Source organism: Stigmatopora argus, chromosome 20 (assembly GCF_051989625.1).
Source record: "Stigmatopora argus isolate UIUO_Sarg chromosome 20, RoL_Sarg_1.0, whole genome shotgun sequence".
NCBI classification, from domain to species: Eukaryota; Metazoa; Chordata; class Actinopteri; order Syngnathiformes; family Syngnathidae; genus Stigmatopora; species Stigmatopora argus.
This window is the reverse complement of record NC_135406.1, coordinates 8,337,621-8,362,620: the sequence shown is the minus strand read 5'-3', so window position 1 is coordinate 8,362,620 and position 25,000 is coordinate 8,337,621. Positions and strand designations below refer to the sequence as shown.

The 25,000-nt window shown below is 41.8% G+C and overlaps 3 protein-coding genes across 3 annotated transcripts in view; 1 reads left to right on the top strand and 2 right to left on the bottom strand.

Moving 5' to 3' along the window:
• LOC144066001 (uncharacterized) overlaps positions 1-1,668 on the top strand; it is a 2,262-nt gene extending 594 nt beyond the window's left edge. The window contains exons 2-3 of the mRNA XM_077589284.1: positions 255-884; positions 1,019-1,668. Of these exons, the coding sequence (XP_077445410.1) occupies positions 258-884; positions 1,019-1,462 (1,071 nt within the window). The 5' untranslated portion in view covers positions 255-257 and the 3' untranslated portion in view covers positions 1,463-1,668. The remainder of the gene's footprint in view (positions 1-254; positions 885-1,018) is intronic.
• A 452-nt stretch (positions 1,669-2,120) lies between these two features.
• LOC144066155 (uncharacterized) lies at positions 2,121-5,525 on the bottom strand. The gene is made up of 2 exons (XM_077589501.1): positions 5,368-5,525; positions 2,121-4,285 (listed from the first exon to the last, which is right to left on the bottom strand). Exons 1-2 carry the CDS (start codon positions 5,477-5,479, stop codon positions 2,121-2,123), a joined length of 2,277 nt encoding a protein of 758 aa, XP_077445627.1. The 5' UTR covers positions 5,480-5,525.
• Positions 5,526-22,833: 17,308 nt separating this feature from the next.
• Positions 22,834-25,000, bottom strand: part of LOC144066154 (uncharacterized) — a 2,908-nt gene continuing 741 nt past the window's right edge. Inside the window, exon 2 of the mRNA XM_077589498.1 lies at positions 22,834-24,461. Coding sequence (XP_077445624.1) covers positions 22,834-24,345 — 1,512 coding nt within the window. The 5' untranslated portion in view covers positions 24,346-24,461. The remainder of the gene's footprint in view (positions 24,462-25,000) is intronic.

Sequence of the window (25,000 nt, the reverse complement as noted above, 5' to 3'; positions counted from 1 at the left end):
AAATACCATCTACCAATGTCAAAGGCTGAGGTGGAATGTTGTGTCTTTACCGTTAATAAATTTTGTCTTTACCGTTATAACGGGAAAGACGTATCATATAACGGGAAAGACTAAGTAGAAAAGGTGTATACAATAGATATGTAGAGATGAAATACATATTTTTAAATATACAACAGATATGTAGAGATGACGCTAACATGTTATGCTATGTTTATGTGTATACTAATTCCTGCTTTGATTTGTAAAATTTCCAGAACATGAATCCATTTAAGAAAAAAGGCGGTAAGCCACCTGCGAAAAAATCTAATGCTGCAGCGATGCGCAAATGCAGGGAGAAGATTAAAAATGACCCTGGAGCCTATCACAAATATTTAGAGAAAGAAAGGGAACGATATCAGAAAAGAAAGGCACAAGGAAAGATTCCAAATATTCACAAGCTTTCAGAGAGGGAGCAAAGGCAACTGAGAAGAAAATGGAAGCTCAACCAACGAAAGCAAAGGAGCAAGAAATTCCAACAACTGGAAGAGGATCTGCCAAGCACTCCCCCACCTAGCCCAGATGCTGATGAATTTGGTGAACCACAACCAGGACCATCGCAACCATCAACACAAAAGAAAGCTGGCAGGAGAAAGACGCAAGCCCGGGACCGCAAAGCATACAGAACAATTACCAAGAATAATGCTCAGATCAAGCAATATCAAACTGAAATACGGAAATTGAAAAGAAAGATCAGCAGAATGCAGAATGCTCAGCAGTTGAGTGTTAACGTGATCAGCGATTCTCCAGCATCGAAGGCATATTCCCTCCTTTCCAGCGGGAATAACAACAGGATAAGGAAGGAGCTAACATTCTGCTATGCTATCAAAGATGATCTCAAAGCAAAGGTACTAGCCAGCAAAAAGCGACAAAATGAAAGAAAGGCTATGTAACAGCTTAATTCAATCACCTTGTCTCTTGTCAATACTGTACCAATTTGACGTGAATATAATAATATATAATGATTTGTGCTTTCTTTCAGCATGGAGCATCAGTATCTTGTGACAGAGAACATTTGTCACCTGTCCAGATCAGGCCCTTCGCTAATAAGGCAGCACTCTCTGATTATGACAGCCTGGAAGAATCTACTGAAATCTTTCCTATCGAAGATGAAGTCAGTACCACAAATCTGAAGTTAGGTGATTTTGTTCTTGTGAAGTATTGCGGGAAAAAGTCCGTTCAACATTTTGTGGGAAAGATCATTCAAAACTTTGATGAAGATGATGAAGCTCTGGTGCAATTTATGCGTCGCAAGTCCAGTGTTATGAAAAAACCTTTGTTTGTGTATCCTGAAATGGATGACTTGGATGACATACACATAGACAATATTGTTATGAGATTGCCACCTCCTACAACAACAGGAGGAACCTCACGCACTGGAAAGCAGCATGTTTTTGATGTAGACCTAGGGAACTACAACTGTTAAGATTGTGCACTCAAGTATCCTATCATTTGATCATTGCTAACTTTGATTATATTGGCAACTTCTTTATCATTTGTCAGTATTAGCTTAAGATGTTTAGGCTTTAAGACAATTTCATGTTGTTGACAGTAAATCTGTATTTACAATTTCTTCCGTAAGACCGTATATATGTGTTCGAGTTGTATTACAATAAAGTTTACAGATATTAATCAATGTGTATATTTTATTTTTGCAGGGCTTTAAGAAAAAAGAAAAAAAAAAACAAATTTTTTTTATTGAATTTGACTTCAAAGTTTCCCCGGCAGATATCCCAATATAAGGGCTGGGGTACACTGTTACCATCATTTTACTGAAATTGCAACTAAGAGTACTTTATATAATTGCCACTAGTTCTTAATGGCCTTTTCCACACTACTGATACCCACAACAAAACACATAAAGGTCTTAGTTTTTCCCTGACATAGACTGAAGTTTCACCATACTGTCTTTTCCGTTATGCTTGGTCTTTACCGTTTTTGGAATAACGGGAAAGACCAATCCATATTTTTTAAATTTTAATTAATTATGTTTTCATTAAAGTTCCAGCTAAGATATTTCCAGGCAGTGCTAGTGTTGCTAATTAGAGATAATCAGAATGCTTGAATTGCATTTTGTAAATTATTCATTTTCTGAAAGTGTCTTTACCGTTATTTGCTGAATTATGTGAAAATGACCCTTTACCACAAACTGAACACGAAAATGGTTTTTCACCAGTGTGGGTTCTTGTGTGCTTTTTTAAGCATTGCTTTTGAGAAAAGGCTTTACCGCAAACTGAACACGAAAATGGTTTTTCACCAGTGTGGGTTCTTATGTGTATTCGTAAAAATTGCTCATGAGAAAAAGCTTTACCACAAACTGAACACGAAAATGGTTTTTCACCAGTGTGGGTTCTTGTGTGCTTTTTTAAGGATCCCTTCTCTGTAAATCTTTTACCACAAACTGAACACGAAAATGGTTTTTCACCAGTGTGTATTCTTGCATGACTATTTAAGTGTCCCTTCTCTGTAAATCTTTTACCACAAACTGAACACGAAAATGGTTTGTCACCTGTGTGTGTTCTTGCATGACTATTTAAGTGTCCCTTCCGTGTGAATCTTTGACCACAAACTGAACACGAAAATGGTTTTTCACCAGTGTGGGTGCTTGTGTGCGATTTTAAGTGATGCTGTTGAGAAAAGGCTTTACCGCAAACTGAACACGAAAATGGTTTTTCACCAGTGTGGATTCTTGCATGATTATTTAAGCGTGCCTGATGAGAAAAGGCTTTACAGCAAACTGAACACGAAAATGGTTTGACACCTGTGTGTGTTCTTGCATGACTATTTAAGTTTCCCTTCCGTGTGAATCTTTGACCACAAACTGAACACGAAAATGGTTTTTCACCAGTGTGGGTTCTTGTGTGCCTTTTTAAGGTTTTCTTCTCTTTAAATCGTTTACCACAAACTGAACACGAAAATGGTTTTTCACCAGTGTGGGTTCTTGTGTGTATTTTTAAGCTTCCTTCCTCTTTAAATCTTTTACCACAAACTGAACACGAAAATGGTTTTTCACCAGTGTGGGTTCTTATGTGGATTTTTAAGCTTCCTTTCTCTTTAAATCTTTTACCACAAACTGAACACGAAAATGGTTTTTCACCAGAGTGTGTTCTTGTGTGCGTTTTTAAGTGATGCTGTTGAGAAAAGGCTTTACCGCAAACTGAACACGAAAATGGTTTTTCACCAGTGTGGGTTCTTGCATGACTATTTACGTGTCCCTTCTGTGTGAATCTTTGACCACAAACTGAACACGAAAATGGTTTTTCACTCGAGTGTGTTCTCGTGTGCGTTTTTAAGTTTCCCTTCTCTGTAAATGTTTTACCACAAACTGTACATGATAAGGGTTTCTCCCCAGTGTGGCTCCTCATATGTGTTTTCAAAGTAGACTTTTTCCCAAAGGTTTTTCCACACTGAGAGCATTTCCAGAGTTTGCCATCCTTAAGACCTTCATTGTCATAAAGCAAGTCTTCGGTATCTGATAACGGAGCAATTAAATTGTCTGCTTGCCCTTCTGCTGAGCTGCCGTTCGGAGTCTCCGCCCCTCTGCCGGCCACGCCCAGATCATCTTCACTCTTGAAAGGCTCACCAGTTGACACAGTGACATCATCTTCCTCCTTTTTGATTTGCTGTTGAGGGAACTCTGGCTCCTCCTCTTTAATTTGGGGTAACTTTAAGGTGTGTGCAGGCTCCGCCCCTCTGCTGGTCACGCCCAGATCCTCTTCCCTTTTCAGGAATTCACCAAATGACCAGGTGACATCATCTTCCTCCTTCTTGATTGGAAGTTGCTCGTATCTCATTTGTTGTTGAGGGAACTCTGGCTCCTCCTCTTTAATTTGGGGTAGTGTTAAGGTGTGTGCAGGCTCCGCCCCTCTGCTGGTCACGCCCAGATCCTCTTCCCTTTTCAGGAATTCACCAAATGACCAGGTGACATCATCTTCCTCCTTCTTGATTGGAAGTCGCTCGTATCTCATTTGTTGTTCAGGGAACTCTGGCTCCTCCTCTTTAATTTGGGGTAAGGTTAAGGTGTGTGCAGGCTCCGCCCCTCTGCTGGTCACGCCCAGATCCTCTTCCCTTTTCAGGAATTCACCAAATGACCAGGTGACATCATCTTCCTGCTTCTTGATTGGAAGTCGCTCGTATCTCATTTGTTGTTGAGGGAACTCTGGCTCCTCCTCTTTAATTTGGGGGAGCTCAAGTTCCTTTTTAAGGCCAACAGACTCTTTCCCATCAGGACCAAGATATTCTCTGAAACCTGCAAAGACACGAAAATAAATGATATGTGTTGGAGTAATCATTATTATAAATGTGTTTGCAATGCTTATTTAGGAATATAAAGCCTTATTATAAACATGCTTACAATATTAATCAATATATTTGCTTATTAGGAATAGTAATGCTCATCCTAAATGTGTAACAATATTAAACAATATATATATGTGTTGATCGCTGTGCTTTTATGTTAGAGTTATTGGCATTAATAAAAGCCATTTTAATGCATCTCTTGCTAAAGTAAGGACTGTGGTTCACAGCAAGAGGACAGGGAATGGCCATGGGCATGGAGAGGTCTCACAACAAGTGCTCTTGGGAACTGCGAACTGTTTTCGGCTTCGGAGGGCTCACGACAGGTGCTCTTGGGAACCCTGAATTGTTGGCCAGCCAATCGCAGGGCACAACAAGACAGACAACCATTCACACTCACACTCATACCTAGGAGCAATTTAGTGTCGAATCAGCCTACCATGTCTTTACAATGTGGGAGGAAGCCGGAGTACCTGGAGAAAACCCACACGCGTCAAAATAAAAAGGTAATTTTTTTGGAAAAAAAAAGCCTTTCTATAAATGGTCATTTTTTAAAGAAACTGATACTTTACTATACATGGTCTTTTATTATTAAAAAAAGCCTTACTATGCAAGTCTTTGGAGTGTGGGAGGAAACCGGAGTACCTGGAGGAAACCCACACAGGCCTGGGAAGAACATGCAAACTCCACACAGGTAGACTTGACCTGGATTTGAACCTAGGACCCGAGAGCTGTGAGGCCGATGCGCTAACCACTCGCTCCTCTGGGCCGGTTTTCACATTTTTATGAATTTATAATTTAAAAAAAATCTCCAGTGCTGAGTCCTAGTAGCAAGCGGAAGACATGGGAGTTGCTTCCGCTTGAAAAAAATATTTAAAAAATAAACATTTTCCCCAGAAAAAATCCGCGATGTAGTGAAATGCTGAGGGATTACTGTACTTGAATATGCAATTGCAGCGCACAAAAATAGCACTTCTACAATTACCATTAAGCCTTAATGATGAAGGGAATATTTAGATATAAAAGTGGACCCACCTTCTAGTCTGTGAAGGACAACTTTTGCATGGATTATTTTGCAAAATGTCGAGTTTTCCTCGTGGAACTTTGCTGGTCTTTTCCCACACGTAAATTCTGATGGAGACGCCATTGATAGCTGCTAGCTAGGCTAAGTTAAAGAGGGCGCAAAGCTTCAAAGTTCTTCGACGACTTGAAGAGTTGATCCTTTGATATATGCTAACAGGCTGAGCTAAAGTAGGCCGCAAAGCTTCAACGAGGTCTTGAAAATGATTTTGGCTGATATTTAAGGTCATAAAGTAGCTTATGCTAGACACGTCGGGGACCCATAGGTTAAGCTAGGTGGCGAAAACTGCGCATGCGTGGTGGCAGCGTCACTTCCTTCGATTTATAAATGTAACAGAGTCGGAAATAGGAAATAATTATTCTTCAAATGTTCTGACGTGTGGTTTGAGCAATAAATGTTTGCGCAGGTTTTAATTAAATTGAAAATTAAATTAAACATAAATAACTTGAAGATTGCGTCTCAAAAGGAGGCGTCGCAAAACGCGCATGCGCAGAGAAAAATCGTCCTCGATAATGGAGCTGTTGCTGTTTCGCCGATTGGCATCACGGGAGAAGTAGTTCTTCAATGAAACGGTTTGAACTCGCAGGAATCAGTCTCTTATTTACGTACTGCTCTCTCGTGGTCAGGAGAAAATTTGTTTAATTTTAATTTCAGTATTCGTGGACATTGTACACAATAATTAAGACACTGTCAATCACAAGTTATCGAAGAAGCGCAGAAATTATATCAGAAAATTTGCAATTTCTCAAAGGTGTCTTAAACCCAAAAGGAAAAGTTTGTTTTTTCTTTTATTAACATTATTCCCTCAATCTGGACCAACCAGTAGATGTAAATTATATTTCTTGATTTTGCCATTTTTAACAAATATTTGCAATTTTTTCATCCTTATTTTTTCTTTTTGTGTTTTAGTTCAATGAGTATTTAGTAAAATGTAAAAATAACTATATAAAAATGTTTTCTGTTTTCCACGTTAATTTTGAACATAAAAACATATTTCGTTTCCTTTTGAAATTAAATGATTAAAAGACATCTTCCCTCTGTAAGAAAAAAAAGCTAAAATAAACATAGTTTTAGATCTATAAAAAATGTAAAATGCAAGGCTTGTCATTCAGTTCTTTGTTCATTTGGAATTAATAGGTAATGAAGCTATAATTTAAATTGTGCCATACTGTTTGGACCGAGTGCACTTTCCCCCAGTCTTCCTGTCGGGGCCAGTCAATTGTCTTCATAACTATGGACTGAACAGGACAACAAGTTCCAGGCCAGACAGATGATCTACAAGGACTCTTAAACTGCTTTGTCTCGGAATCTTGCAGATGGCGATAAATCGAAACAAACTTCCGAGTATACTCGCATTATTGTTCAAATATACTGTTGCTCTGTTTACCTTATAAAGAAATTATTATGATTATTGGTGCAAATTCTAATGCCGTTGTTTTGATTTACGATCCGCTCGGGTCACTTTTTATGCTTATTGTGCAAATTCTTACGCAGGTGTTCCGATAAAAACAGATTGTTGTGACAGTTGTTTTTATAACCTTTATGATTTTATTCGGTTAAGCTTATACAATTGTTCAAAACAGTTGAGACAGTTGTTTTTGCTTATGCTATGTTTAAATCAGATTACCTTTGAATGTTTTGGTAATGTGCCGCTAAATGGACCGAAGAGTATGCTGCTCGTCAGAATCCTTTTGCGAACGCAGACGCGTTGGGAGTGATTTCTCCTTGCAAGTTGTAAGCAGTTATGTTGAAAGATGTCTTCCAATTTTAATTAAATATTACTAATAATGATTTAAGGGTATTAAAGGGAGGGAGGGAGGGATGGAGGGAGGGAGAGATGGAGAGAGGGAGAGCAAGAGAGCGAGAGAGAGAGATTAAATCGGATTTAAAGAACTGGATATAAAGCCTTAAATATTTTTCGTAGATCTAAAATAATGTTTATTTGAGCTTTTATTCTTTAAAAGGGAAGAATCATTTGTTGAAAATATTTCTATATAGTTATTTTTACATTTTACAAAATACTTATTGAACTAAAACACAAAAAGAACAAAATTGGAGGGAAAATTGCAAATATTCGTTAAAAATGGGAAAATCAAGAGATAATTTACATCTAGTGGTTGGTCCGGATTAAGGGAATAATGTAAATAAAAGAAAAAACAAACTTTTCCTTTTGGATTTAAGACACCTTTGAGAAATTATTAATTTTCTGATATAATTTCTTAAAATGTGCTTCTTCGATAACTTGTGATTGACAGTGTCTTAAATATTGTGTACAGTGTCCACGAATACTGAACTTAGAATGAAACAAACTTTCTCCTGACCATGAGAGAGCAGTACGTAAATAAGAGACTGATTCCTAGGAGTTCAAACCATTTCAATGAAGAACTACTTCTCCCGTGATGCCAATCGGCAAAACAAAACAGCACCATTATCAAGGGCGATTTTTTTCTGCGCATGCGCGTTTTGCGACGCCTCTTTTTGAGACGCGATCTTCAAGTGATTTATGTTTAATTTAATTTTCAATTTAATTCAAACCTGCGCAAACATTTTTTTGCTCAAACCACATGTCAGAAATTTTGAATATTAATTATTTCCTATGTCCAAATCTCTTACATTTATAAACTTAATGCATCGAAGGAAGTGACGCTGCCACCGCGCATGCCCAATTTTCGCCACCAAACTTAACCTATGGGTCCCCGTCGTGTCTAGCTTCAGCTACTTTATGACCTTAAATATCAGCCAAAATCATTTTCAAGACCTCGTTGAAGCTTTGCGGCCTACTTTAGCTCAGCCTGTTAGCATATATCAAAGGATCAACTCTTCAAGTCGTCGAAGAACTTTGAAGCTTTGCGCCCTCTTTAACTTAGCCTAGCTAGCAGCTATCAATGGCGTCTCCATCAGAATTTACGTGTGGGAAAAGACCAGCAAAGTTCCACGAGGAAAACTCGACATTTTGCAAAATAATGCATGCAAAAGTTGTCCTTCACAGACTAGAAGGTGGGTCCATTTTTATATCTATATATTCCCTTCATCATAAAGGCTTAATGGTAATTGTAGAAGTGCTATATCTGTGTGCTGCAATTGCAAATTCAAGTACAGTAATCCCTCAGCATTTCACTACATCGCGGATTTTTTCTGGGGAAAATGTTTTTTAAATTATTTTTCAAGCGGAAGCAACTCCCATGTCTTCCGCTTGCTACTACAACTCAGCACTGAAGATTTTTATTTTATTTTAAGTTCATAAAAAATGTGAAAAGTGGCCCAGAATTTACCTTTTATTCTGACGCGTGTGGGTTTTCTCCAGGAACTCCGGCTTCCTCCCACATTGTAAAGACATGGTAGGCTGATTGGACACTCTAAATTGCTCCTAGGTATGAGTGTGAATGGTTGTCTGTCTTGTTGTGCCCTGCGAATGGCTGGCCAACAATTCAGGGTGCCCCGCCTCTGGCCCAAAGTCAGCTGGGATAGGCTCCAGCACCCCCCCCCCCCCCCCCCCGACTCTGATGAGGATAAAGCGGTTCAGAAAATGAGATGAGATTAAAGAATCATTTGGGTTTAATAAAATAAAACATTTTTAAACATTGAAATGTGTAGGTGTGCTCTTAATTGTACTTTAATTTTGAAGGTGAACTCTTTTTTTCCTCAAACTGTTGATTACAATGCGGGTCACCCGCGAGTGCTATATACTTATTCCTTGTTAATTAAACATTTGCTGTGGCAACCAGCATATTTCAGGAATACCTTGACATACGAGTGTCCCAATTTACGGAAAATTTAAGAAACGAGCTAAATTCCGAGCAATTTTTTTCCTTGAGATACGAGACAAATTGGAGATACGAGCTTATTGAGATGGTTCCGGGTGGTCTAATATGTGTGGGTGTGTATAGTCATTTGAGTTGATTTCAGTTAAATTTCAAGTTAATGTCATGTTACGAGCCTAACCATCGCCAATATAAGTATAAGACTTTACATTCCCAGTCTAACCTAAATGACTTCTCGTTAGATAGACAGATTATGAAACTTATCATTTATTTTCGTGTCTTTGCAGGTTTCAGAGAATATCTTGGTCCTGATGGGAAAGAGTCTGTTGGCCTTAAAAACCCCAAATTAAAGAGGAGGAGCCAGAGTTCCCTCAACAGCAAATAAAAAAGGATCAAGAAGATGTCACCGTGTCAACTGGTGAGCCTTTCAAGAGTGAAGATGATGTGGGCGTGGGCGGCAGAGGGGCGGAGACTCCGAACGGCAGCTCAGCAGAAGGGCAAGCAGACAATTTAATTCCTCCGTTATCAGATACCGAAGACTTGCTTTATGACAATGAAGGTCTTAAGGATGGCAAACTCTGGAAATGCTCTGTGTGGAAAAACCTTTGGGAAAAAGTCTACTTTGAAAACACATATGAGGAGCCACACTGGGGAGAAACCCTTATCATGTACAGTTTGTGGTAAAAGATTTACAGAGAAGGGAACCTTAAAAAAGCACACAAGAACCCACACTGGTGAAAAACCATTTTCGTGTTCAGTTTGTGGTCAAAGATTCACACAGAAGGATCACTTAATTAGTCATGCAAGAACCCACACTGGTGAAAAACCATTTTCGTGTTCAGTTTGTGGTAAACGATTTAAAGAGAAGAATAGCTTAAAAGGGCACACAAGAACACACACAGGTGAAAAACCATTTTCATGTTCAGTTTGTGGTCAAAGATTTAAACACAAGCAAAACTTAAAAACGCACACAAGAACCCACACTGGTGAAAAACCATTTTCGTGTTCAGTTTGTGGTTAACGATTTAAAGAGAAGAAAATCTTAAAAAGGCACACAAGAACTCACACGGGTGAAAAACCAATTTCGTGTTCAGTTTGTGGTCAAAGATTCACACGGAAGGATCACTTAATTAGTCATGCAAGAACACACACAGGTGACAAACCATTTTCGTGTTCAGTTTGTGGTAAACGATTTAAAGAGAAGAATACCTTAAAAAGTCACACAAGAACACACACAGGTGAAAAACCATTTTCATGTTCAGTTTGTGGTCAAAGATTTACAGAGAAGGGAAACTTAAAAACGCACACAAGAACCCACACTGGTGAAAAACCATTTTCGTGTTCAGTTTGTGGTCAAAGATTCACACAGACGGGACACTTAAATAGTCATGCAAGAACACACACAGGTGAAAACACATTTTTGTGTTCAGTTTGTGGTAAAACATTTACAGAGAAGGGAAACTTAAAAACGCACACAAGAACCCACACTGGTGTAAAACCATTTTCGTGTTCAGTTTGTGGTCAAACATTCACACGGAAGGATCACTTAATTAGTCATGCAAGAACACACACAGGTGAAAAACAATTTTCGTGTTCAGTTTGTGGTAAAAGATTTACACAAGCAAAACTTAAAAAGGCACACAAGAACCCACACTGGTGAAAAACCATTTTCGTGTTCAGTTTGTGGTCAAAGATTCACACGGAATGGAAGCCTAATTAGTCATGCAAGAACACACACAGGTTAAAAGCCATTCTCGTGTTCAGTTTGCGGTAAAGCCTTTTCTCAAAAGCAAGATTTCCAAAAACACAAGAATCCACGCTGGTGAAAAAACATTTTCCTGCTTAGTTTGTGGTCAAACATTTTCCCAAAGGAGAAGCTTAAAAGAACACTTATTAACCCACACTGGACAACAATGTCTTCCTGCTCAATTAAAAAGCTACACAATTGAAAAACCTGAAAAGAAGACTTAACCCGCAGTGGCGAAAAGCCCTTTCTTTGCTCAATTTGTGGTTCAACACATTGGTTAAAAATACTTATTAATTCATAATACTAAGTTTCTTGCCAAGGATTTATTCATAAGACTTAAAAGAAACAAACGTGTGTGTGTGTATGTTATCTATTAATTGGCAAAAATGATGAGAATTCCTCGTGTCATTTTTGAATCATGTTGATAAAATTAGTCTGCTGTGAATTTGTCTCTGTTTGAAAAAGAGAAAACCAAGTCAAATGTTGTTTTATTTCATTTAATCTTCAAAATTTTCTATTAGCTTTGTAAACTACATTATTTTCCTTTTTAAACTATAAGAACTGACTTTGGGTTCATTTTGGAGTAGTTTTCCATTTTATATTTATCCAAACTGATTTGATTTTTTATGTAAATAGACCTGGCAGTTGGTATATGAAGTCAAATGTGAATTGTTTTTTTAATTTTATTTTAATGTTGAACAAACAGATAATACTCAATATTCTTATGTATAATCATTAGTATGAAAAAAATATTGATGGCTTGAAACTTATCGTTGTGATTGTACATTGCTTTCACCTGTGGTCGCCTCCCATGTGTGTAACCCACCTGTTCTCCATGTCTCGTCAACCCATGCCTTACTGCGTCCTGCGGCTTTTTGTCCATTTTAATTTTTTGGGGTGTAATTTTTTATTTTGGGATCAGGTTTTCAGTTTGCTTTTTGTGTTCTTAATTAAAACTCTTTATGTATACCGTAATGATTGTATTGACTCACTACTAGTGATGGGTTTGTGAGCATCACTTGTCGTTTACATACAGTGACCCACTGCTTCGCAGAATACTGACACCTGGTGGACGTTAAAACCCACTGCAGGAAACTATACAAAAAGCCCAAGGGTGCATTAACGTCAACTCGATTTCATGTGGGCCGGACTATTTTTATTTATATATATATATATATATATATATATATATATATATATATATATATATATATATATACATGTGTGTATATATGTATATACATATACATATAATATATGTGTGTATATATATATATATATATATATAGTGATACGTTGTTGTTTCTTCAATCCAACTTTTACTGTTATGACTAAAAATCTCCCGTGCCTCAAGCTATGTGCTAAGGCATCAATAATCGAATACCGATACTCTTTAACATGCCACACTTGCTATTTGGATCAAGGGATCAACAATCGAACACCGATAAACACATCCAATCCAAACTCCTTGTACCTCCCCAACATGCAATCGTTAATAAATCAAACACCGTTTCATTAGACGTATATATATTATATATGGCTGAACATCGAAACGCAATAGCGCTGGCTACCGGAAGCAGCCTATTTCAGGGTTCCGGTGCGCAGTGACTGCTGGGAAATATAGTTCTTGAACGCTACACCCACACGCTAAAAACACGTTTTAAAAAGGCAACGGAAGCAAAACTGAGTTCGGTTGTACTTTATTTAGACATTTTACAACTCACTCACGTCATCACCCACAAATCCTTCAAAGTCCTCATTTTCTGTGTCCGAATTAAACAATTGCCCAAACGAGCCTTCCAAAAAGCCGGGTCCCCTCTCTTCGTTCTCAGAGTCACCGTCATTTCCATGTGGCTCCTTAGAAATGATGCCGGCTTTGGCAAAAGCTCGAACAACCGTGCAAGCAGACACGTTCGCCCTGTTAGACGTACAGTTTTAGCACCTATCCATAATTCCTTAACTCAGTCTGATCCCGTCTAACAACTTGTGCGTGTTCAGCATCGAAGGAAGAGGCCAGGGTTTGCGCGTTACTCCACAGATGATTTATTCCTGATATTGATCTTTACAGAGCTCCGGGTCCCTTTCCCGAATATAAAACCAGCTGAGCATCGCCGTGCTTCAGTGGAGGATGAAAGAGACTAAAGTCCAAACCCGCGTTTGCCCAATTATAGTATAACAAAGATGAATATTCATTCGTTGAGTTTAATGATATGTGGACTGTGCCACGACGTTCTGCAGGGGTGTCCTCTCCTAGAATCTGCTTGTCCGTGAATCCACGTCTGGCCTGGTCGCCCTCTCCGCAGGGATTCCTTTGTCTCTGGTTTCATCTGGACCACTTATCACCGACCACTTATCACCGACCACACCTTGAAGCAGAAACTCAGACAAAAGACCTTTTGTTCATTGTAATTGAGTTGAGAACAATAGTTTTAATCCTACTGTGGTACTATATCAAAATGAAACAGCTACAATAAAATGAAGGAGTAAAGTATGTCATATTCTTCAGCCCAGGCGGCCACAATTCATTTGCAAATGGTAGCTAGCTAGTAGCTAGTGTATCTAGTATTCCAAGGCTGTCTTCCATGCTTCGCAACTGTGTTGATGCCGATCGCCAGGCCACAATTCGTTCACAAATAGTAGCTAGCTAGTAGCTAGCGTAACTAGTATTCCAAGGCTGTCTTCCATGCTTCGCAACTGTGTTGATGCCGATCGCCAGGCCACAATTCGTTCACAAATACAGTGGTACCTCGTCACACGACCGCTCGTCATACAAAATTCTCGTCTTATGACCGAAATTTCGATCGAATAATTTGCCCGTCAGGCGATCAAAATTTCGTGATGCGACCAAGCTTTTTTGCATATCTTTCGTGTATAACAATATCTACGAGCACTGAAAGATTAATTCAGACGAGTTTTTCCTCCTACGCATCGACCAGGAAACACAACGCGCATGCGCGGGCAAAAAGAGGGCTTTCTGGGTAATGAAGTATACTCGTGCACACAACGCCGATAGGCAATGGCACTCTTTCTCAGAATTAAACTTCATTACCCACAATAAATACGTGGGTAAGCTGAGCTGTTGCATTTCCTGTTATTTTTATTATCTAATACGAGGAGTATTATATTACTTCTCGTTCGCTGCTCCTAAGAACATCAGCGGCACTGGCTCGCAATTCCCTCTTTGTAATATTTCTGGTCGCAACTCTCTCTCATAGGCGCCGTTCAAAGCGGTTGCAACCAGAGCCATTTCAACGAGGGAGTTGCGAGCCGGTCTTTATGAGCAGCGGAGCGATCGCAAAAATGTACTACAAGACTTTCTCGTTGGCAAGTGGTCGTGGGTTATCCTATTGTGAGGACATTTGTGTGAATCATTTTCGGAATATTTTGAAGGGAATACGTAGTACAACAGTAAACAGCCCATCGATAGCGAACGTGAGGGTGGAGGCGTGGCAAACCGCCAACCCGGAAAACGAAGGTAACAAAAGATTACAACAAAATTAGAAAAAAAACGATTTCACAACAAACGTCCAACAGACCAAAGAGAAACATAATAGCAGAATGCCAAATTACAAGTCTGTAAATATCACTTATTTAGGTCTTTTGCCGAGTAAACGCAGCTTATGGAGAAGCACCACCAATTTCGTCATACGCAGTTTCTGGGTGTGATGACAAGTAGGCTTTTTGTTGTTGATGATGAGGACAGGGCCTACGTACGATTATTATTATTATTAGCTAGTAGCTAGCGTAACTAGTATTCCAAGGCTGTCTTCCATGCTTCGCAACTGTGTTGATGCCGATCGCCAGGCCACAATTCGTTCACAAATAGTAGCTAGCTAGCGTTGATGCCGATCGGCAGGCCACAATCCATTGGGTGTATGTATTGACAAAAAAACTACATATCCCAGCAGTCACTGCGCAGTACTTTATCTACGGGAAAATAGTAGAGTCGGGGGCTGCTTGCCATAGTTGTCCTATCGACGGATTTATTTTATTTTATCGTGAGACAATTTTAGTATTGGTCCATCTATAAAGCGCACTGGATTATAAGGCGCCCTGTCTATTTTGGAGAAAATTTCAGACTTTTACTTGCGCCTAATAGTCGTGAAAATACGGTAACATAGCCCAGCTAGCAGCTCTTAAAGGAAAAGGTCGTCGAAGAGCGTGTTTATGCTTTATCTTTAGCAGCTATCAAAGAAACAAGTCCTCAAGTTGTCAAAGAACCCGTTAAAGCAGGGGTCCCCAAACTTTTTCCTGTGAGGGCCACATAACTTTTCCCTTCTCTGATGGGGGGCCGGTGTCAGTTTGTAAAAGAAAAAGTGTGACGATCGTAGGGGAGCTTAATTTTTTTTATTGTTTTCCAGAAACCCACACAACCAAATAACCCTTTCCAGGTTCTTTACAGAAAAAAAGTCAGGAAACAAATAATAACACTATTAATGAAATAATAACTAAATAACCCTCTCTGAGTTCTTAACAGAAAAAACAGGAAATAAATAACACTATTTATGAAATAAATAATAACTAAATAACTCTCTCTCTCTGGGTTCTTCATAGAAAAAAAGCCATGGAACATTAACTTTCTGTTGTGCCATGCACAATCTTCTCCCTTTGCTCTGAAGTTTATGCACGACACCACAACCGTCATTACAGAATCCCACGTCAAGATTTTGCAGCACAGTGCTTGCTGGTGAATTCGGCAGTGGACTCGTACCGGGGCGGTGAGACCCCTTTTTTCCAACTCCCGATTCATGCGTCCCATTATTAGACCGCGAGTTTCGGCCACCATGCTAGGAGCCCCGTCAGTCGTGATGCTAGCTAGCTTTGACCAGTCCAGCTCCAACTTCTCCAAGGTTTGGCACACTGTCAAAAATATCCTCTGCCGTTGTAGTCCCTTTGAGACTTTGGAGGGCTGCCAGATCCTCGCAAATCTCAAAGTTTGCGCTAACTCCACGAATAAAAATGAGCAGTTGCGCTGTGTCTTGCACGGCCGTGCTTTCATCCAGTGCTAATGAAAAAAAGTCAAATTCTTTCGTCTTTTGCTGCAGCTGGGCATATACATTACTCCCGATTTCTTCAACGCGTCTGGTCATTGTACTCGCCGACAGACTTACGGCATTAAATGCATCTTTCTTCTCGGGACACACTTCCTCCGCGACAGTATCCATACATTTCTTAACAAACTCTCCGTCAGTGAAAGGCTTACCGCTGCTTGCTATCAATTTAGCAACCCGAAAGCTGGCCCGAACGGATGCCTGGTTCTGCTGAGATAATAGTCCACTTTTTCACTTTGAGAGTTTGTCTGCTCGTATTTGGCCTTGCAAGCTATCATACTTGTCTTTGTGACGGGATTCATAGTGTCGGCAAAGATTGTATTCTTTGAATACCGCCACGGTCCCTTGACAAATGAGACAAATAGCCTTTTCTTTGCATTGAACAAAAAAATAATCGTTTGTCCACTCCAGGTTAAATACCCTGCATTTTGAATCAAATTTTCTCTTAGCTAACTTTTTCGCCAATATTCCGTTCTCACACAGGTTGCACAGTTTTTACATGCTTGAATAGTCCGCGATGGTCCCAGGGCTCCGCCCTCACCTGCGATTGTCCAGATGTCTAGGTAACACTGCTCGTGCATGCAACGGTGGACGTGCCCGCATGCATCAAAGGGAAACACTCTCCCCGCGCGTGTCACCCAAGAAGCAATGTGAAGCCCCGCTTCACTGGGATGATTTGTGGGCTCAGCAGGGGTGCAATGAACCAAACACAAGATTAAAATGTCCCAGTCTTCAAGGCCAAATTGGAAAAAAATCCGATAGCGTCTCTGGTATTGTTCAGAGGGCCGGTCCAAATGTGCCGGCGGGCCGTATCCGGCCCGCGGGCCGTAGTTTGGTGACCCCTGCATTAAAGCTTTGCTCCCTACTTTAGCTTAGCTTATTTTAGCTAGCAGCTATCAACAAAGGCGCCGCCATCATCAGAATCCACTCGTGGAAATGTCCGCAGGAACGAAACGGTGAAAGTTCCAGGAGGAACTTTTTGACCTCAAAGGATATAGACTAGAAGTTGTGTTGACTTTTTATTTCCATTAATTCCCTCAATGTTTAATGAAAAAATACATTTAAGGCTTAAAGGTATTCTATTGAAGTAAAATTATTATGGCATTGGCTCCGTAGCCGGTAACCGTCAAATAGCCTATATGGCCCCATATGGCTATTTAGCCGGTGTGACAGTATATCTTATTTATTTATATAGTAAACCCTTACCCTTCTTTCATATTTTCACAACTTTTATCAAATAACAGTACACTATCTCAGCATTATATTAATATTGCTCTGACTTTTCTTTGAGTCATCAAAACACAGGGATACTACTTTAATGTAGACTATAGGCAAAGTCAATCCATTATGAGAATTTAAATGTGGCAATATTTCTCCCATTTCTAAAGCAATACTCACAACAATTGGCAGTTATTGTTTATTTTATAAGTGGCAATAACACATCAAATTTCAATAAGATTGGTTGAATGGTTTAGAAAATCCCCTATTCACTCAATGTTAATTAATAGTCATTAATTCCCTATTCACCTAATGTTAAAATCTATCAATTGCATGCTAATTGGGTGAACAGGAAATATTTTTAACTGTCCATCTGATCTTTATCAAATTTGGTGGGAAGTTTACCACTAGTAAAATAAATAATAACTGCCACATATTGAGTATTTGTTAACAATTGAGTACTTGTGCAACTCCTGTGACGATGACCTCCACAGTAAACCATCAGTTGTATGTGATGCTTGTCTTCATTGGCATCACTTGGGGTGTGTTGGGAGGAAAACCAAACCAAAGACAACATTCTGGTTCTGTAGGCAATGTTTCTTGTAACATGTGTAATGACAACGGAATTGTGTTTTATTGCCATTAGTATTGGTGAATGAACAGATATGGTTGATATGTATTATGTTAATGTTGGGTTTATTATGGAATGTTCTATATGTGATGTAAGCATTTTCAATAAGTAGTAAGGCTATAAACCAATTCATGGAACCATGGACATTTTTTCCTCCACATCGTCTCCTCAAGGCCCCACAGCTCGAGGACACATTGTTTTCACACACGCTTTTCGGCAGAACACAACGGGACTGTTTTGACGGGACTCCAGCAGCAGATGGCGATAATCGCATTATTGTTTGAAAATACGGATGCTTTATTTACATTATAATACTGCTTTGTTTACATTATAATACTGCTTGGTTTACTTTAGAATGCTTTGTTGACCTTATAATGAAAATATTATGCAATTCCTCACACCGTTGTTTGGGTGCCTTGTTCAACTTTTATGCTTACTTCGGCAATTCTCACAGTTGTTTTTCTAACCATCTAGGGCAGGGGTCTCAAACTCGCGGCCCGCGGGCCAACTGCGGCCCTTGGGACGATAATTTGCGGCCCCCGTCTTAATATGAAAGATTAATGTTCGTGCGGCCCGCAAGATTGATATGAATGACACTTGTTGTGTTCGGAGCTGAATGAACCAATCACGGTGAGGTGTACGGCTCTGGAGGGCGGGACATCGGCCGGGCTGTCCAGTGCCTCGCTCACTCACTCAATCATTCCTCCAATCAGCTGGGCGGAGGAGAAGACGTGAAGCCGATCACTCCGCTCGGCGCGCACACTCCTCCGCTGCTCTCAGCATAGAAATGAATGAGTTAAGTTCAACCCGAGACTCATTCCAAGTGGAAACACATATTACAGAGCCCCAGAGATGTCTCTTTCAAAGCCTGCCGTGAAGAGAAAGGTCAGTGATGAGCACAGACAGTTTCAAGAAAAGTGGGGAGTGCAATATTTCTTTGTTTGGCACCCCGACGTGCCTCATTTGCACTGAAAAAGTTGCGGTGCACAAGGAATACAATTTGAAACGTCATTATACTACGAGACATGCTGAGGAGTATGAAAAATACCAGGGAGATGAGAGAGCCAACCAGATTGCCAGTCTTAAAACCCGTCTTCTGAGGCAACAGGATTTCTTCAAGAAGGCTACCAAAGACAGTAATGCAGCAGTTGAAGCTAGCTACGCCGTTTGTGAGTTGATTGCTAAAGCAGGAAAGCCATTCACAGAAGGTGAATTTATCAAAAAGTGCATATTACAGGCTGCACATATTGTCTGTCCAGAAAAGAAAAGTCAGTTCAACCAAATCAGCCTTTCTGCCAACACCGTGGCAGAGCGCATTTCTGACCTGTCAAGTGACATTTATGATCAACTGTGTGAGAAAGCACAATGTTTCAGTGTATATTCAGTGGCTCTTGATGAGACCACAAACATCACAGACACTGCCCAGCTCGCAATATATGTCCGTGGTGTTGATGACAATTTTGAAGTAATGGAGGAGTTGCTCACAGCAATTCCAATGCATGGCCAGACCACCGCTAAGGAAATATTTCACCAGCTGTGTGATGCCATTGAGAATGCCGGTTTGCCATGGAAGAGCTTTGTTGGAATAACAACCGATGGAGCCCCATCAATGACTGGAAGGAAGAATGGACTGGTAGCACTTGTTCAAAAAACTGGAAGAGGAGGGTGTGGAGGAGGCCATAGCTCTGCACTGAATTATCCATCAGCAGGCCCTTTGCAGCAGATGCCTGAAGTTTGACAATGTTATGTCTGTCGTTGTGAAATGCGTCAACCAAATCAGATCCAGGGGCTTAAAGCACAGAAGGTTCTGTGCTTTTTTTAGACGAAATGGAGTCAGAATATGGGGATGTGCTCTACTTCACCGAGGTACGTTGGCTCAGCAGGGGAAACGTGTTGAAGAGATTTTTTGAGTTGAGAGCAGAAGTAAAAGACTTCATGGAGATAGACGGGGTTGCTGTTCCTGTGCTAAGTGATCCCAAATGGCTCATGGACTTGGCTTTTCTTGTTGATATCACACATGAGCTTAATGTACTGAACAAGAAGCTACAAGGCCAGGGGCAACTTGTCAGTGCTGCCTATGACAACGTGAGAGCATTCTGCACTAAACTTGTGTTATGGAAAGCCCAGCTCTCTCAGACAAACCTTTGCCATTTCCCAGCATGCAAGGCTCTCGTGGATGCAGGCACACCATTCAGTGCTGAGAAGTATGTTGAGGCCATTTCGAAGCTACAGGAGGAATTTGATCACAGATTTGCAGACTTCAAGACACACAAAGCCACATTTCAAATTTTTGCGGACCCCTTCTCCTTTGATGTGCAAGATGCCCCTCCTGAGCTTCAAATGGAGCTCATTGACCTGCAGTGCAACTCTGCACTCAAAGCCAAGTTCAGGGAGGTGAGTGGAGAAGCAGACAAGCTTGGGCAATTTTTGAGAGAGTTGACCCCCAGCTTCCCTGAAATTTCCCGAATGTTCAAGCGGACCATGTGCCTTTTTGGGAGCACATACTTGTGTGAGAAGTTCTTCTCCACCTTGAACTTCAATAAGTCCAAGTACAGGTCCAGACTTACTGATGAGCATCTTCAAGCTCTACTGAGGGTCTCCACTGCTTCCTCCCTCAAGCCAAATGTGACTCAGCTATGTGAGAAGAAGCGCTGCCAGGTCTCTAGCAGCAAGGAGTAGGCAAGAGAAGCCGTGTTCAGAATATTTCATATTCAATGTTCCATTCAAGTTCAGAAAGTTAAAGGTTAAAGAGCTGTTAATACAGACATTTGAAACGGAATAAAAATAATTCATTTTCTCTACTTAGGCAGCCAGTGTATATCTCTCATTATTATTATTTTATTTTTGTATTACTGATTGATTGATTTTTTATTCATCTTTAAGTTAATTTATCTAATTCATTATTTTTTGTAAAAAAATAAAGATATTTGATAACGTTGGAATGTTTTATCAGCGCTTTTCTTGTGGAAATCCTGATGCGGCCCAGTCTCACCCAGACTTGGCCTCTAGCGGCCCCCAGGTAAATTGAGTTTGTCCCTGGCGTAGAGGTTCTTTCGTTTGTCGGCGTGGATGCGGTGGCTTCGTGTCGCTCGCCGGATGGCAGCTTTTGCTGTCGCAAAGTGTCGTGGTGCACCGCCTTGTTCCATGCCGCCTCCTGCAGCGGCTAGTTGGTCGGCGCTCTCATTGCCCGGGACACCGCAGTGGCTTGGGACCCATAGTACTTCCACCGCCACTTGTTTATCTTCGAGGGTAGTCAGGAGTTCTCTGATTGAGGCCTCGGTGGTGGTTTTCAGTTTGAACTCATGTTCCATGGTCTGCAGCCTCTGATGGGAGGAGAGGCTGTCTGTCACCAAGCGGATTGGGGCCCATGGCTCACACCTTTCGGTGGCCATCTTTAGCGCCGCTTCGGTCGCAATCATCTCAGCTTGGAAGGAGGAGGTCCAGCTTCCAGCGGGTAGGCTTTGCTCCCACGTTTCCCCTGATTCCCTGTGAATCATCAGGACTCCGGCACCTCCGGCAGTATTACCAGTTCGCGCCGAGCCGTAAGTGAAGCAGGTCAGTTGGAAGACGTCTGCATCTTTGTTGAGAGCGCTGACGGTGGCTGCGTAGTTGTCTTCGGGTTGCTGGTATCTGCCTTCAGCCGCTTTGGCAAAGGTCATGGCGGTGGACTCTTCCCATGGTGCTCTCAGTTGGGGAAAAGGGTCCTGGTCACCCTGTGCATTGACGAACACCGTCGCCCATCTGTCGCGTGCGTGGTCGCGCCAGTCGGTCTTCTTAGTTCGCCTTGTCGGGTGCCTCTCCGCCACCAGTCGTCGCGGGTTGTCGTCTGGAACGTGTAGAGACTTGTCGTATGCGTAGATTGCTAGCTGAGTGGCTCGTGTTTTGATAGACGGCAGATAACTCTCAATGAGGACTGCATCAGATGGTGTCGTCTTCAGAAGGCCAGTTATGGCTCGAGCAGCATATCTTTGCGAGGCTTCAAGCTTCTCCAGGTTGGTGGGGGAGATCCAGGGGATCCAGGCTGGCGCCGCGTACTCTGCTACCGTACTGACTGTGGCAATGTAGGTGTTCCGAAGGGTTGCCTTGTCATAGCCCCAGTCAGTGTGTGCTAGTTTGCGGATTGCCCGAGCTCTGGTCGCCATTTTGCGCGCGACTGTTTCGGTATATTTGGTGAAGGTCAGTTGACGATCATAGGTGACTCCGAGGAATGTGGGTGTTGGATTGTGGTGCATCGGTTGTTGCAGGATGCTCAGCGTAGGCTGCCACTTCGCCTCGTGTGAGTTTGTGGAGAAGAAAGTACACTCACACTTGGATACATTTAAGGTAAGTTTCCACCTCTTGCTCCACCCGACTATGGCATCTATCGCAGTTTGAAGTTGTTCTTGGGCAGTCTCCAGTTGCAGCGCTTGGGTGTAACATGCCACGTCATCTGCAAAGAGGCTGCTGTGTACGCCACTGGGCAGGGTCTTCGTGAGGTCATTCACGTATATCAAGAAGAGTATTAGCGAGATGACCGACCCTTGTGGTACCCCCTGGCGAAAGATCCCAATCTTACTTCTCTGTCCGCCGAATGTGACAAAGTTGACTCGGTTGGATAGCCAGCTCTGCACCCACCTGACAACGGTGTGTGGTAGCCCCACTTGGATCATTTTCCAGAGTAGGGCATCCCGCCAAACCTTGTCATATGCCTTGCTGAAATTGAACAGCGCCAGCATCGTTCTTTGCATCGGCTTGGCCTGGAAACCGTCGCTGATTGTTTGTGAAAGTCGTAGAAGTTGGTCTTCAGTGCTCCTTTGCGGCCGGAAACCGGATTGCTCTGGTGTCAGGAGCCCTTCTCTTTCCAGGTGGTAGATCAATCTGTTAGTCACCATACGTTCCATAACCTTTCCCATTGCTGAGGTTAGGCTGATTGGTCTGTACGATGACACGGCCTGCGGGTCTTTCCCCCGTTTGAGGATTGGTCGGATGTCCGCCGTTCTCCAGGCCTGCGGTGTGTTGGACTCTGACCACGACTAATTGAAGGTTTGGAGGAGAATGTTTGACGCTGTGGGTCCAAGATGGTGGAGGAATTTGGGGTGCATCTGGTCCGGGCCCGGTGATTTGGACGGATTCAGCATCGCTATTGCAGTGTGCAGTTCCTTCATCGTCAGGGCTGCGCTCAAGACATTCTCTGCAGTTGGTTTCCGGAGCTCGATGTTGGTTGCTCTTTTCGCCCATCTGTCTTCCTTTCGGATGTCGAGCTTGCTAGCGGCCTGATACGCGGGTTTGAAGGCATTTGCTTTGCTCAGAGCCGAGATCCGGGGTTGCCCGTCAACCATAAGGATCTTGTATTTCGACTCCCCCTGTCCCTCTTCCAGCTTTGGAAGTAGGCTCCACATGTCTGCTGTCCCCTTTGCCTCCAAGACTTTGCGTTTCCAGATTCCTAGTTTCCTCTCGCATATTTTCACTGCAACATCGTTTTCGGCTAGGTGGTATTCATCAGAATGGAAATGCCGGTCTCGTTTCAGGGCGTCGCGGCGACGGATTGCTCCATCTACTTCGGCTCCCATCCATGGTCCACCGCCTTGTCCAGCCTTCTTCAGGCCGATGTTAGCATACGCCGCCTCCAGGATGGCTGTTTCCAGCCGCTGTGCGTCTTGTTTGATGGAGGTGTGCTCGAGGTAGTTCCTTAGTTTCTCCTCAATTGCGTCTGTGAATCCTATCCAGTTTGCTCCTTTCCAGTTCCACACTAGTCGGCCCTCTCGCACTCTGGCCGGCACTGAGTGAGTTACTGTCAGGGGGATGGGGAGGTGGTCGGAGGCAAGTGTCTCGAGGGCTGTCCAGGAGAAATGTTGTTGGCGCGCTTCAGGGACGATGGTGATGTCTGGGGCTGATTTGCTGCCGTTCCCAGGGTCCACCCTTGTGTGCCTTCCGTCATTGATCGGTACCTCCCCTACGTCCAGGAGGCTTTCTGTGAGATTGTGACCTCTTTCATCCTGGCGGGCATTAGTATCCCAGAGCATATCATGGGCATTGAAGTCTCCCAGGAGGATCTCGTTCCCACCAAGCTCGATCTTCAGATCCGTGCACCCGTTTCCTTCATCCGGCCAAGCTGATGACTTGACTGGTGGCACGTAGACATTGGAGATTTTTAGGGCTGGGCCCTTTCCTGCAGGGATTTCAACCGTTAGTCCGTCCGTTCCTGGGTTAAGGTCTCGCAAGGCCGTATCTCCGAGGCGGTACGGGATTTGGGTTCGGATGAAAGTCACCACTCCTCCTCCCCTCTGTAACCCTTGGACCATTCGATCTCTGAAAATAGCGGTGTAGTTCCGCATTCTTGGGAGCTTATCCGTTGTCTTGAGCTTGCTTTCTTGGATGCAGCAGACATCGATCTTCTCTTTCTCAAGGAGCTGTTCAAGTTCATCCATCCGGCACAGCACTCCGTTGGCGTTCCACTGGAGGATGATTGTTTCTTCTTTCAGCGGATCTTTCTGCTTGATGTTCGGCAGGGGCGTGTTCTGGGGTAGTCTTTCGCGGTTGCTCATCTCGGTTCTGCACTCCGCGCACCTCCAGTCTGTTCTCAGCCCAGCAGCCTCTCTTTCGCCTCTCGTGTTGCTCGTGCATTTTTTGTGGAATCAGTCTCTTATTTAGGTACCGCTCTCTGGTGGTCAGGAAAAAATTTGTTTCATTTTAATTTCAGTATTCGTGGGCATTGTACACAATAATTAAGACACGGTCATTCACAAGTTATCAAAGAAGCGCATTTTAAAGAAATATCAGAAAATTAGAAATTTCTCAAAGCTGTTTAGAAACCCAAAAGGAAAAGTTTGTTTTTTCTTTTATTAACATTATTCCCTCAATCTGGACCAACCATTAGATGTAAATTATATTTCTTGATTTTCCCAATTTTAATGAATATTTGCAATTTTTCCATCAATTCTTTTCTTTTTGTGTTTTAGTTCAATAAGTATTTTGTAAAATGTAAAAATAACTATATGAAAATATTTTCTGTTTACCACTTTAATTTTGAACTTAAAAAGATATTTTGTTTCCTTTTGAAATGAAAAAGAAATGATGAAATACATATTCCCTTACTAAGAAAAAAAAGCTCAAATAAACATTGTTTTAGATCTAAAAATGTAAAATGCAAGGCTTTTCATTCAGTTCTTTAAATCCGATTTTAAACATATATATATATAT

What these genes read in the sequence shown, in the direction of transcription:
- LOC144066155 (XM_077589501.1), bottom strand. Translation starts at nt 5,479, where the DNA reads ATGGCGTCTCCATCAGAATTTACGTGTGGGAAAAGACCAGCAAAGTTC. An exon ending in TGTCCTTCACAGACTAGAAG is followed by an intron (nt 4,286 to 5,367) that starts GTGGGTCCACTT and finishes GTGTCTTTGCAG; the next exon opens with GTTTCAGAGAATATCTTGGT.